The 14,252-nt window shown below is 42.2% G+C and overlaps 1 protein-coding gene across 6 annotated transcripts in view; it reads left to right on the forward strand.

The window, feature by feature from the left end:
• Positions 1–14,252, forward strand: part of GK (glycerol kinase) — a 77,889-nt gene that overhangs the window by 30,553 nt on the left and 33,084 nt on the right. For 3 of the 6 annotated variants that reach the window (XM_019823712.3, XM_045050500.1, XM_019823714.3), the window contains exons 5-12: positions 1,257–1,340; positions 4,982–5,058; positions 7,005–7,142; positions 9,615–9,724; positions 10,170–10,236; positions 11,324–11,341; positions 13,011–13,046; positions 13,891–13,958. In XM_019823712.3, the coding sequence (XP_019679271.1) occupies positions 1,257–1,340; positions 4,982–5,058; positions 7,005–7,142; positions 9,615–9,724; positions 10,170–10,236; positions 11,324–11,341; positions 13,011–13,046; positions 13,891–13,958 (598 nt within the window). The remainder of the gene's footprint in view (positions 1–1,256; positions 1,341–4,981; positions 5,059–7,004; positions 7,143–9,614; positions 9,725–10,169; positions 10,237–11,323; positions 11,342–13,010; positions 13,047–13,890; positions 13,959–14,252) is intronic. The other 3 variants (XM_019823713.3, XM_006943642.5, XM_004000379.6) reach the window with 3 other exon arrangements.

A 14,252-nucleotide genomic window follows, 5' to 3' on the forward strand; every position in this document is an offset into this window, starting at 1 on the left:
AGTTAATAACTTTTGGCCAGCGGTAACGCATAGCAGTTCCATCTGGTTTACCGTTATTATATTTCTTGTTGGGGAGACAGCCCCAGAACACTTTGCGGAACTGCCAGAAGCCCTTGCTCGGGGTGCGCTCCGTAACCCGGAGCCCCGCCTTCACCTCCCTCCTCGGCCCGCCTGCAGCTCCTCGCGTGCTCGTAGCAAACCCGCTCAGAGACGTGTTGTGTGCCTCGGCTTCTGGTCAACTGAAAATAATTAAGATTGTTTCTAGTTAATTTTGAAGTTTTTTCTTAGGTCCTTTTCCCGTCTATCATTATGACAAACCCAAACTGATGCACCTTTCTAAATATTCTAAATGTCGTCTCTTCCTCTGGACTGTTACTGCGTCGCCTAACTAACCCCGGTCCGTGGGCAGTGAGGCAACCGCATCTCTCTTCACTGTGCAAACTATGTTGTTCAGACCTGACTAAGTCTAACAGACAGCTAGTGGATGCGACTCTATTTAGTACAAATGAAAGATTATCACGTCATCCAAACTGGATTTTTTTTTACTTGTTTATTTGATGATTTGAACCATCTGAATCAGATTTCTTTGGTCTAAATAAGGGACATACCTTATAGAAGCAGGCTATCTAGTGTTTGGGGCTCCCGAGCGTCTGTTTTCCTTCTTATTTTTTTCCAAATCACTTTGGAACTTAGCCATTCCCTGTGCCCTCCAGACACGCTTCTCCCGTTTGTGGTGGTGGGCTTCCCCTCCTGCCAGCCTCCCGGGGAAGTGCTTTCTTGGGGCCATGACTTCCCAAAGCAGCCTTTTCATGTCTTCCCGTGGATCGCCCCAACAGTGACTGTGGCTCACTCCTTAGCCTTCCTTTGTAAGGGATGCTCACTCACTACATCGCACAGCCTTTCAATTTACTGGTTGGGCGAACAGTCAGTAACCAGCCTGGGCCACTTTTCTAACTAGGACGCAGATAGGTGGCCAGGTGGGGAAGGGTCATCCTGAACAAGAAGCACCTATTTACCTGGTCTTTGTCCACACGGACGGGGTCCACCGAACCAGAGACGCTGACCAGACTGCCTTTGTTTCCCTTCTACTCCACGTCTCTTCCTTTTCCTTTTCTACGCTCAAATGTGTAGAAAGTGTTCGTTCTGATGAACTTGCCCAAGCGATCTACCGTTTCCTAAGCGGTCAGCAAGAGAACACAGACCTTGAATCTGGCCACCTCTAGCATGAACTGCCATTATTTCTCCTAATGCTCCAGCCGCTCCAGTTTCTCCTGGCCCTTCCGATCCGGTTGCCGTTGTCCCCTCTGGCTCTTCAGTTCCAGCTGCTGGCGCTTCCTCAGGTATTGCTGTTCTGGCTCCTGCTCCCTTCCCAGCCTTCCGACTCAGACGTGACGGGGGAAATTGACCACTGAAATTGACCACCGCTGCCGGATATGGATCTGGCGCCTTTGATTGTTCTCAGAAATTACCTCCACCAGGGGCTTAGTCCTCCAGCTTGGGGCCTTCTCTTTGGCTTTTGGTCTCTTATTCTGCCAATCTAATTCTGCCATCTTAGCTTCTTTAATGAGTTTTCTAATTTTTTTTTTGTTCTTAATTCAATTAATTTTCAGCATTTGTGAATTGTTTGGTAGTGTATCAACCACTGACATTTTTCTCTTTGGCAGTTGTACTAATTCATTCCATGTATTCTAATTACCTTAAACTCTTGGGCTATGAAAACAAAGTGAACCTGCCAGGCTTCTGTGATCATGGAGTAATGGCAGCAGAGAGACTGCAGAGACCATCTAGTCTGACTGCCTCGTTTTATACTCAGGAAATCAAGGCCACAAAGGGTAAAATGACTTGCTTGAGTCACGTAGCTTATTGGTGGCAAAGTCAGAAGACAAACAACTTTGGTCTCCTGATTTGACATCCGGTGTTTTGACTCTTTTTGGTGAGAGTTTGATTCTGTGCATTCCATTCTGGATACTCGCAAGGTCTCAAGTGAGGAGTAAAGTGCCCCAGTTACTTAAGTGGTCATTGTCAAGGAGCAATAGCGTCACAGAGCCACTGGGACTCAGAGAAGACACCTGGGCATGAGTTTACCTGTCGTTGTGTTTTTGTTTTTGTTTCTTTAATTTTTTTTTTTTTACATTTATTTTTTAAGAGACAGAGACAGCACAAGTGGGGGAGGAGCAGAGAGAGAAGGAGGCACAGAATCTGAAGCAGGCTCCAGGCTCTGAGCTGTCAGCACAGAGCCCAATGCGGGGCTCGAACTCACAAACCACGAAACCATGACCTGAGCCGAAGTCGGACGCTTAACCGACTGAGCCACCCAGGCGCCCCTCTGTCGTTTTGTTTTTAAAGAAATAATTGGAACAAGTTCCATATCCTAAAGACCAGGCCCTAAACAAGAGGCTCTCAAGTTCTAGTATAATACTGAATAACTTGGGATGTTTATAACAAAAGTACAAAGAGTCAGGCCTCCCTTGCATACACCTGCAACCAGATTTTTCCAGGTGGTTCTCATGCGCTTTCTGGGTAAGAACCACTGCTGTGGAGTCTAGCAGCGTTTCTTAAAGGAGCGGGGGTTGGAAGGGGGCACCTATGTAAAAGGCACGTTTCTGGGATCCCTCCCTGGATCTACTATCCTAGAATTTCTGGGAACGGGGTCCATCTTTAACTTCCCTAATGATTATTTGCATGAAAACACAGAAAAGCACTCATCTAGGAGGCTCTGAGTCATTCAACAACAGCCTAGAACAATGACTTTCATGTCCTTTGTTCATGTCCCTTGATAAGAAATACATTTTACACCGTGACTCATCAAACTCCCATAACTAAAACAGAAGTTTCACAATACTTACCTTACTGAGTTCCGTGAACTCTGTTAGTTTCCATTCTAATCCACCCTGTTTCATTTTTTAAAAGTAGGTAGTTGAAACACACTCAAGTGATTGAAAACCCCCGGCCCACTGGAGCTTGAAACACTGAAAATTGAGATGTGTTTGTTAATTCACAGACTCAAAACCCCTCTCTTGCATTCCTCTCCTTTTCCCCGTTACTCCTGTTAATACCTCCTGGGGTTGCTTGCCTATGAGGAAGGTCCGCTTTTGTCAGAGCCCTGCAACACTGCCCCTCTGAAAAGTGGACTGCCTCGGTTCCCCGGGCATGGCAGTTCTCGCCAAGTCCACGCGGCTGCTGCAAATGGCTTACATCAATCACAGTGCAAGTAACGGAAGACTCTACCTGAACTAAATCAAGTTTAAAAAAAAAAAAAAACAACCAAGAATGTTTTTGTTCATGGAACCAGCAGCGCAAGAGTCGCTTAGTTCAGGTGCTGTTTGATTCTGGACTCGGACATTATGACCTGGATGCCCCACGAGTCTGTCTTTTCTTGGGATGGCTCCAGATGCGGCCGATGCGGCTCTCTCTTCTTGGGGGCCGCAGGCCCGGCCGCACTGCCGAGGAGAGCTGCGGAGAAGCGAGTCCGGCAGACTGAGCACGGATCGCCGTTGGGCTGATGAGACCACACGCGCTCCGCTGAGCCAGTCCCTGGGATGCGGACGCGATGCTGGAGCTGGGAGGAGGGTCGCATCGCAGGCCGACCGCTCGGCTCAGGATGAGGGAGGGACGAGTTGCTTCACAGAGCTTGAGATCCTGCGCTCTGGAGCGAGAGGGATGCGTGGTGGGCAGAGGTGCAACACGTGCCCTCTAGGCCTCGGAACCCCCGGTCTTCCTCTCTGCCTCCTGTTTCCTCGGTGGTGACCAGCCTGTGCTTGCTGCTTTTCACACCCGTAGAAACCAGTCTGCTGTCCCGAGGTAGCCACCGGTCAAAATCAAGCGCAGATGGCCCTCCACGAGGGAAGTGACAATTTAAGGGATCCGGAAGAACGGATTAAAATTCACTACAGAAAAGAACGGGTTTTTTTATTTTTTTAGTTTTATTTTTTATGAAAAAACAAAACAACAGCTGGTTTTTAAACAGAGAGAGAGGAATCGGCTAGTTCAGGGTGCACCAGACTGTGCGTTGAGTGGCCAACATCCACGTGTGTGGTGGGCAAGCCTGTGTGCCCTTTAAGTAAACCGCAGGCCTGAGCCTTTTCAGGAGGCACCTGAGCATAGTCGGGGGCCTAAAAATACCACGTGACCACTAACAGATTAAAAGTGCGAGAAGTTTAAGTCCAAAACTTAAATCTGACAAACAAAACTCTGCGGTCCTGTTGGTTCCCCTTCATCGTGGCTTTATGCACTACCCGATACCTTCTCTTTCTCAGGCCTTCTGTCGTGAAGCAGAACAGAAATGTCTTCTCCTAGACGGTCAGAAAGGGGACGATAGTTGCTTACTATACATGATGTTGCGCTCTTAAAGTAGATTTTTTTTACAGTCTAGCACGGAGCAAGAATGGTGACCTTTAAACAGTTCTTGTAATGATTCTGGCCTGTAGCCTGCTTTTGAAATGGAAGAGTTTGATGTAAATAAGCAATTCATACGTGAGAGACTGAATCTTACTTCTTCCTCCAGTAAGTGGTACCGGGTGCTCTGCTCTGTCACAGATCGCTCCCAGGTTTTCTAAGATACCCGTTTTGTACACAGCGCGGTGATCCTGAGCTGTGAATTCTGCCCTGGCAACTAGCCTGACGAGCATTTAGATTTTCTCCGTACTCCTGCATTCTTAGAAAATGCCTATCCAAAACATTTTTTCATTGTGGTTTTTTTTTTTTTTCCTATAAAAAGGATACAAAATAAGGGCCCTAAGGTTTGTATTTTTCTAACTTGGTCTGTAATTTTGCATAAAACCTTTCAGTTCTTCCTCATAAATTTATTCTTTTTTCTAACAATATGCCCATTCATTTCTAATTTTCTAATTTCTTTTGAAAGCTCTAGCATTTTAATTGCTTATGGAAACTAATCGATCTCCTATCCTTGACAGTGATTTCATTAAGATCTGATTTTTTTAAATGAAGTTTTTCATATATATTATTATATTTTGGTCTATAGTGTGGCTTGATCTAAGAACCCAGTCTACCGTTGAGAATCTTAGTAAAAGAATTCCAGGAAATAATAACTTTGTCAAGGTAAGAGATGTCTTCAAAAGTATACTATAAGAATGCTTGTTTGAAAAAAGGGTTTAGAGATTTCACCTGAAAGACTATTCGGGCCCTATATCCTATCGCACAGTAATTATTGGATACATTTTATAGGCTATCCGCAGATAATTGAGGGTAACTCAAGTATTTACCTTTCTGTCTTCTTGCCCTGTGGTGGATTTGAGGATTCATATTCCAAGGTCGATAGGCTGAAGGGGATGATAAAGTGTCCCAGTGGCTTAAGCCATGCTTCCCAGGGCGTGCTTCCTGTAATTCAACCATGCTTTCAAAATCTGTCCTTCTTGGTTTCTACTATCTGTCAAAGAAAGTTCCGGATGCTTTGGAGTTTTTAGGCATCTGGATTCAGAGGGACAAAGTAAAAGTCACTCCAACTCCTCCCGAACTCCTCTTCCACTTTATTCATATGAAGGAAGCTTATAAAAATTGCCTATATTTCAGCCCATATGTAGAGCTCTCTTCAGATAAATGAGGGGAGAGAGAATTTTTTTGAAACTGGCAAGATATTTTTCTTAGCAAGGTCAAGGCCAACTTCTCCTAGCATCCAAAGGAAGTTCTGGGGTGTTTGTTTGTTTATCCCCTTGATATTTATTTGTCAGCAGGACCCTTAGGACAGTGGTTCTTGGTTCTGAAACTAGCGTTCAGATCCCATTAACTGTAGCAATTGAACAGACCATTCCCTACCCTCACCCGCCCGAATAACTTCAGGCTAGTCCTGAATATACCCTCACCCACTTCCTATTCTGTTCCTCTTTGTCACCCTGCCCAACCCTCATCCCCACCTCCAGTTACTTTGCTTCAAGGGATGCATGTTTTTCTCTTCGGTGCCACTGTAGGCCACTTTTACACTCTCTACCCAAGTCATAACAATGAAATATTACGGACTACCTCACTGTTGGCTCTGTGGGATGATCCTTGGTCCTTCCAAGAGAAACGATCCCATAAATTATTTCCTTTCATTATTTTTGAGCATTGATTTATTTTTTCTAGGAAAGCTAGAAAACCATGAGTTGAGAGTCTTAACTTACAGGGTGCATTAAAGTATTAAATGGTTTGGTTTGAATTTTCTGTAGTTAGGTGATCAATGAGGAGACCAAAGATTAGGGGAGGGGAAAGATAGTTGCATTATTTTGATGTATGTATCTTCTTTACCACTTTCATTTAGCCTTTATAAATAAATCTAGTATTTAATATACTAACAAAAATAGGAGTTGGACTGATCCATTCTAAAGGAATACTGACCCTTTACCCTTTAGTCGGTCCACCGTCTCTTTGCTCCATGTCCTTGCTGAGTTGAGGCAACTCTTTTCTTCTATAGAACAACTCAATGTTGCTTTCCTCTGGCATGTCCTTGAGCTCGACTTTATTCTCCACTTACTTTATGTTATGGTATTTGAATATGTATGTGTGTAAATATATATACTTGTTTATGACATAGTTTTTACACACATAAGTCTATTGCTGTTAAGTCGTCCACGTTTTGAAACAAAACTCTCTGGTGTGGTCGTTAGTCTATGATTTGATGTACTCCCTGATTTTTAAAAGTTTAAACTATCACTTTTAGGAAATATAAAATGAAAAGCAGAGTTTTGGACTAGGTTCTGCATGTACTAGTCATCACAAAAGCTAACATCTACGTGTTCACGCTCTAGATCCCAGGGTACTGTGTCATTTAATTTTCTCTTTACCTTGCAACGTGGATGCTCTTTGAACTGCAAACACATCACACTGATCTTTGTTCGTGAACACGCCTTCCTGTGCCACAAGATAGGAAAAGTATTTTTATCCATAATACCAGGGGGCTTGGCTTTAGCGCCATTGAATGTTTTGGGATTTGTTGCGTTTGGGGGGGTTGGTGCTTTATTTTAAACTGTTAGGAATTCACTTTGCTGGCTGAACTTCATAACTGTTTTTAGTCCAAGACAGGCCTTCCACTTAGCACTTACTTCAGTGCCGTGAAACTTCGTTGGCTCCTTGACAATGTGAGAAAAGTTCAAAAGGCTGTTGAAGAGGATAGAGCTCTTTTTGGGACCATTGATTCATGGCTTATTTGGGTATGTTTAAATATAACGTATGCATGGAGAAAGCTTTTCAGAAATTTTTTAGACCACCTGTTTTCTATTAAGAGTTCAAACATTTTAGTTGGCAAAATTAACATTTCAGCCTCCATTTAAGAGGCATTTTTCCTTACTTCCTCCTTAGTTTTTCTTGCTTTATTTCCGTAAAAATGGAGGATGATCGCCAAAACCATGTGTCATGTCTATTCTCTTACGAATAAGTAATTTAGGTAATTAGTAATTAGTAATTAAGGTAGTCTTTTTCTCTTGCCTATCATATATTCTTTTCCACTGGTCATTTCTTTTTTTTATTTTAGAGAGAGAGAGAGGGTGTACACGTTTGCACTCACATGAGTGAGGGAGGGACAGAGGGAGAGAGAGGGAGAATCTCAAGCAGGCCTCATGCTCGGCACGGAGCCCGACACAGGGCTCGATGCCCCAACCGTGAGATCACGACCTGAGCAGAGTATCGAGAGTCAGATACTCAACCCGCTGAGCCACCCAGGTGCCCCTCCACCGGTCATTCTTAAATGCAACAACTATTTAACATGATAAACATCTATGTGACTTTTATCATTTGCTTTCAGTATTACACAGCTGTCTCTTATTTAAGCCAGAATATAAAAAATCATGGTGGAAATCTCACTGTCTAATCTTTTGGCCTAAGCCGAACACGGATGAGTAGAAACTAACATTTTAGACATTTCCCAGATTTATCTTAAAAGTACCTGTTCTCTCTCCCTTTCTCTCTTTCGTTCTCTGTCATTTTTATCGTGGGCGTTTTCAAATATACCCCAAGGTTGAGGGAAATAGCGTGATGAACCTCTGCATCAGCGGGCCAGCTACAGCAGTCAACTCTGGCCAGTCTTGTTTCAACTATACTCACATACTCTAGCTCCCCACGGATCATTTTAAAGCAAATCCCCCCCACACACTTTCACCTGTAATTACTTCAGTAAGTGTATGGTTATCTTTTTCAACGTTCAAGAGAGCGTCGCGAGAATATTGTCTCTGTTCTCATTTACCGCACCCACTGAGCGGATGTTCCAGAACCAGTCCCAGGAAGCAGTGCCTTCTCTGCTTGGCCAGGGCCGGCCGTGGGTGGCGCTCTCATGGCCCACTGTTTTCACGCCTGTCACAGTTGACATAGTTCTGACGATCAGTTGCCTGGAACCAGAGTGAGGCAGGCTGTGGCAACTGTGAGCTGCAGGAGACAAGGGAGCGCGTCTTGCTGTGGGTCGAGGGGGACCTGCTCACCCGATGCCGGGATGCCTTTTCTCCACTTCAGTTCCCGCCTCCCCTCTTAACCGTTCGCACACGAAAGAAAGCGGCAATCCTTTCAGCTCCGCTCTGAGGATCTTAACACTAGAGAATTTAAGCCTCTGCTTTTGGGATATATGCTTGGGTCGGCGCAGCCCAATGAGAATTGTTATTCTCAAAAAACAAAAACAAAGAAAGAGCAACACAGAGTTCTGGAAGATCCTGAAGAGGCAGACGTGTCAATATAGTTCACTTTGCCAAATCTGAGAAGACTGCATTTTGCAAAGATAACAGACGAAAACAAAACTGATTTTTCTGTGTAACCACCAATGGACTAGAAGCTGTACTAACATGGTGGCCACTTAGCCATGTGTGGCCACTGACAGCTTCCGATGTGGCAGGTCTGAATCAACATGTGCTGTGACTGTAACATATATACTGTATTTAAGTAGGTAAAATGTTGGGGCACCTGGCTGGCTCAGTCACTAGAGTGTGTGACTCTTGATCTGGGGCTTGCAAGTGGAAGCCCCACATTGGGCATAGAGACTACTTAAAAATAAAAGAATTTATTAATCAATAGGTAAAATGTCTCCGAAAGAATTTTTTATGTTAAAAGGATATTTCGGAGATATTGGGTTAAATAAAAGATATGCTATCATTAAAATTAATCTCACTTGCTTCTCTATCCTTTTTAAAAAATTTTTTTAAATATAATTTATTGTCAAATTGGCTTCCGTACAGCACCCAGTGCTCGTTACTTCGCTCTACTTTTTAAATGTAGCTAGTAGACACTGTAAAATTACGTACGTAGAAGGGGCGCCTGGGTGGCGCAGTCGGTTAAGCGTCCGACTTCAACCAGGTCACGATCTCGCGGTCCATGAGTTCGAGCCCCGCGTCAGGCTCTGGGCTGATGGCTCAGAGCCTGGAGCCTGTTTCCGATTCTGTGTCTCCCTCTCTCTCTGCCTCTCCCCCGTTCATGCTCTGTCTCTCTCTGTCCCAAAAATAAATAAACGTTGAAAAAAAAAATTACGTATGTAGCTCGCATTATATTTCTGTGAGACACTGCCAGAAACCTGAACGTCCCACAATTGGCACGTTCCATTCTCCTGCTTTCTGCACTCTGCTCCTGATTACAGCCCTTGACGACATGTAATTTAAGTTGCAAATTAGTGCAAATTTAACATGTCCTGTCCTGTTTATTCTGTCTAGAGTTTGACGGGAGGGGCCAACGGAGGTGTCCATTGCACGGATGTAACCAATGCAAGTAGGACGATGCTTTTCAACATTCATTCTCTGGAGTGGGATAAAGAGCTCTGCGAGTGAGTTGGGTTTTGCCCTACAAAGCAATTGCCAGATACGTTACCTATTTATAACCTAAACCTTACTCTTCTCCGATGTCGGCAGAGCACCAAACTTTAATTGTTGGTATTTTAACTACAGTGTATATACTGTGTATTCCAAAAAGAGACTATTGTTGCGTATATAACAGACAGGCCGAATTAAGTGTCTTGATTAGGAAGGTTAGGTTTATTTAGAAAAGTACTTTGTGTGTTGTGTGCTTTTTGTTTTTTATCGATTTGTGTCAAATTAGAATGTTAAGTATCCATACCCACAACCATGGTCTGCTGGCTTATTATTTAACTCTGCACTCCAGTACATTCATTTTCTAATAGTTATTTACATTTTCGCATCTAAATACATATAAATGCGTCCAAATATTTATTTAAAATAGTGTTAAATACGCAGTTTTTAATTGTTTTTCAGATTTTTTGAAATTCCAATGAAAGTTCTTCCAAATGTTCGGAGTTCTTCTGAGATCTATGGCTTAATGGTAAAAAAAAAAAGTGTTTTAAATTTCATTTTTAAAAAAGTTTTACTATTCAAAATTCCAAAGGCAGTTGTGTTAGCTTTCCTAGTTTGATAGTTGTGACTTTTCTGTAAGTGTTGGTAGTATGTAAGATGAGAATTTAGTGCTGTTTGTATAGTTTAATAACTTAAAAATTTTAGAATCCTCCCTACCAGTTGATTTTGCATTTTATAAACTTTAATTGGCTTTTCTTTGAATATTCTGCTTTTAAAGTATTACTGCAATAATCTAACTACAGAGGGTGGCCTGCGAATGTTTGAGCTGGTTTATTATTTTAATTGAAAAAACTTTAGTAGTTGTGGTGTCGGCTTCTATTTTATGGGAGGGTGTCTTCACATTTTAGTGTTCTTTTTCCTGTTGAATTTCTTTGAATAGCCAAACCATGTTTTTTACATTAGATTCTTTGTCAGCCCAAAAAAAAAACTTTAGCAAAGAAACTGAAAGCAAACAGTCTCTTTCTGATTTGTGATTGCTAATTAAACAGGTTTCCATAATGCACATTTTTCTGTCGATTTCACTGAAACCGAGAGAAAAAGTCATTTTAGCAAAAAGCGTGCTTATTATCACTGAGTATCTCTGAGTACGCATCAGGGATGAAAAACCTCCAGGAGGATTTGAACTGGTATTTGAACACAAAAATCTAGAATTTACGATAAAAGTTAAAAATATGTCTAAGATAAATTGTAAAAAAATATATATTGTTTAGACATTTCATGACAAATATTAGAAACTCTCCTTACAGAGTTAATAAAAATTGAGTTAAATACTGAGTGCTCTGGCTAAAGCTTGAGCAGGCTTCTTAAATATTTCACTTATAATAAAGCTTTCTCAGGTACCGTGAATTTTTTTTAAGGGGAAGCACTGCTCATCTATACTAAAGTGCTTCGATGACTTCATAGCTGTCTATACACTGACTTGGGTCAGAAAAAAGAACTTATTCTTGAGAAACAGTTTTAGAGAACGGTTGAAAAAGCATTTACTGGCCTAGTTTTTTCTCTTGCATTTAAAATATTATGCTTCTGTCCCCCTTTTTCCCCCTTGCTGACTATAGAAAATCTCTCATAGTCTGGTGAGTAGGTTGCCCACCAATTATGCTACCCATTCATTTGGAAAAGATACAGTGCATTTCCATTTAGTTTTAGACAAACCGAAGTCCATTTACTAAACAGATTCTTCTAGAATCTCGTGACCTTCCAAATTACTGTAAGCTCTAGGCAAGCTTTAGGTTTTCTTTAAAGTCATTCGCATCTGTTTGTTTTTAAGTTCGCCCTGAGACTGAAAGTGGTGTTTGAAAATAGAAGACTAAGGTAATTTTCCAGAGTGAGAAATTCTGATGTTCCCCGTGACAAAGTACAGTTGTGATGTGCTTTGGACTTTAGCAGAACAGGGAAATGAGATGTAGTTTTTAAATGTCCTAAATGCCTGTCTTAAAGGAAACTTGACCGGCCTTTCAGACTAGTTAGTTGGAAATGCACTGTCCCTTTTTCTGCATGCTTCACCAGAGGACATTCCCAGGAGTCCTCCGGAGATCCCTCCCTAAGAAGAAAAAAAGAGCGCTTTATGTGCCTGAATGCACATTAGCAGATCCTGCTGGTAGTCTGATAATAACTTCCAATAGTATAAGCAATGGCTTCTTTTAGTTTCTTAGGATATTAAGATATATATATAGCCTCTAGGTTTCCGACAGGTTCACTTTGTGTTCTTCGCGAAATTTAGCCTTCACTTATTATCCAGGTCCAGATTTTCTAAGAATGTATACAGCACATAAAAATGGCAGGTCTTGAATTAAGCAGAAAGCATGAAAGAAATAAAATAATATCCACCATCTAGAAGATGTTTTCTACTTTGTGAAGCATAAAAATATACGCTGTTGTTTCCTTATCGCTGTAGCCCTGTGAGGTGGCTTCCGTTCTTACCCTCATTCGAGCAGATAGGGAACCTTACGCTCCCGGAGGCTGGGGGACTGGCTCCCAAAGGGCAGACTAAGGGGTCAGTCAGTCCAAAGCTTTTGTTTGGCACTCTTCCTAGTTGAATATGTTTTTGTTTTTTTTTTAAATAAGTTCTGTAACATACACAGCCACTTATATCTCATTTTTGTTCTAGAATGCTGGCCATATTTGATCAAAATAAAAACCGCTCTTCGTGACCTAAATTGAACTCTTGCTTAGCTAAACTTGAAGAATGATGTTGGCTCTATAAACAAATAATACCCAATACCCAGACGCGCTTGTGTTTCTTAGCTCGAGTAGTTTGGGTAGGAAGGATAGTCGGTAAAATCCAGCCTTCCGAAACGAGAATGTTCCGTGCTGGTTTGATGCTATGTGTATGTTCATTTTAAAGGATGCATTCGTTTCCCTTACTAACGGCAATAATAGAAAGAACTATCGGACCCAGGCTTTCTTGTTACCTAGATTCCATTTTGTAGATCAAGAAATTGAGGCACAGAGAAGTTTCAGCGGCCTGCTCAGTGGCTTAACGCTGACTAACCAAGAGTAGACCCCACGTCTCCTGAGTCCGAGTCCAGTGTTTGACGTCCATTCTCCAATGCCGTGTCTCTTCTTGTCATTCTAGAAATGTCTAGTGTCTGTCTCTGAACCACAGATGTAGCTGAATCACTTGCTTTGTCTTGTCTGCCCACATGCTCTGGCATGTTGCTATTCGTGTTCATTCCTGTTGCAGTTTTGTTAGAGACAATAGTTTGTGATTATTCATAATCGTTTTTTCCCAAATTTTATTAGAAAGCTGGGGCCTTGGAAGGTGTGCCAATATCGGGGGTAAGTTTCATCTTCCTGCTACCTCCCCAACCTTAGTCCCCTTCCATGTCTTGGGTTTCTTCCTATATCTGAATCAGCCTCCCCCATCCTAAACTATGGAAAACAAATAAAAGCCGCACAATTGGCTGATTCTTGTTCTTATGTGGCACAGTATGGGCCACTGAGAATCTTTTGATTAAATTCTAGCTCTTCCTTCCCATACCTACTCTTTTATAGGGGCTTTAAGAAATGGGAAAATGGGGGCTCCTGGGTGGCTCAGTCGGTTAAGCGTCCGACTTCGGCTCACGTCATGATCTCGCAGTTTGTGGGTTTGAGCCCCGCGTGGGGCTCTGTGCTGACAACGTGGAGCCTGGAGCCTACTTCAAATTCTGTGTCTCCCTCTCTTTCTGCCCCTCCCCCGCTCTCCCTCTATCTCAAAAAAAATAAATAAACATTTAAAAAAATAAAAAAAAAAAAAAGAAATGGAAAAAAGACCAAACAGAAGCAATGTAAAAATGAAGACAATTAATTCCTTGATAAATAGGGGCGCCTGGGTGGCTCAGTCGGTTAAGCATCCGACTTCAGCTCAGGTCACGATCTCGCGGTCCGCGAGTTCGAGCCCCGCGTCGGGCTCTGGGCTGATGGCTCAGAGCCTGTAGCCTGCTTCCGATTCTGTGTCTCCCTCTCTCTGTGCCCCTCCCCCGTTCATGCTGTGTCTCTCTCTGTCTCAAAAATAAATAAACGTTAAAAATTTTTAAAAAAATTCCTTGATAAATAAAAAAAGGAAAAATAAATCCTATGGCTGTTCTAAAAGGAAAATTAATAATATTGTCTTAGTGTTCTTTATTGTCATTTATACTTTCAGTGTTTGGGGGACCAGTCTGCTGCATTGGTGGGACAAATGTGCTTCCAGGATGGACAAGCCAAAAATACGTGAGTTTAAGAAATAAATTAAAAAACCAGTGGTGTTTTGTTTGTTTGTTTCTCCCTTAGGTGCTTTGAGGAAAATCTGTTGAAGTTCATCCAGGCTGAGAATCAATAGCTTAAGAGTTCCATTAAGATTTTGCCATTTGGTTTTCTTTATCTCCTTCAAATAAAATACATTATGCTGTATGTATACACACTGCTAAGGCTTGTAAAGACCTTAATTTATACAATTCGATACATCTTCCATCCAGAAACTAAGTTTTGGTTTAAAGTATTCATGGTGGGGAGTGGAGGAGGGCA

The sequence above is a fragment of the Felis catus genome, chromosome X (assembly GCF_018350175.1).
Source record: "Felis catus isolate Fca126 chromosome X, F.catus_Fca126_mat1.0, whole genome shotgun sequence".
Classification (NCBI taxonomy): domain Eukaryota; kingdom Metazoa; phylum Chordata; class Mammalia; order Carnivora; family Felidae; genus Felis; species Felis catus.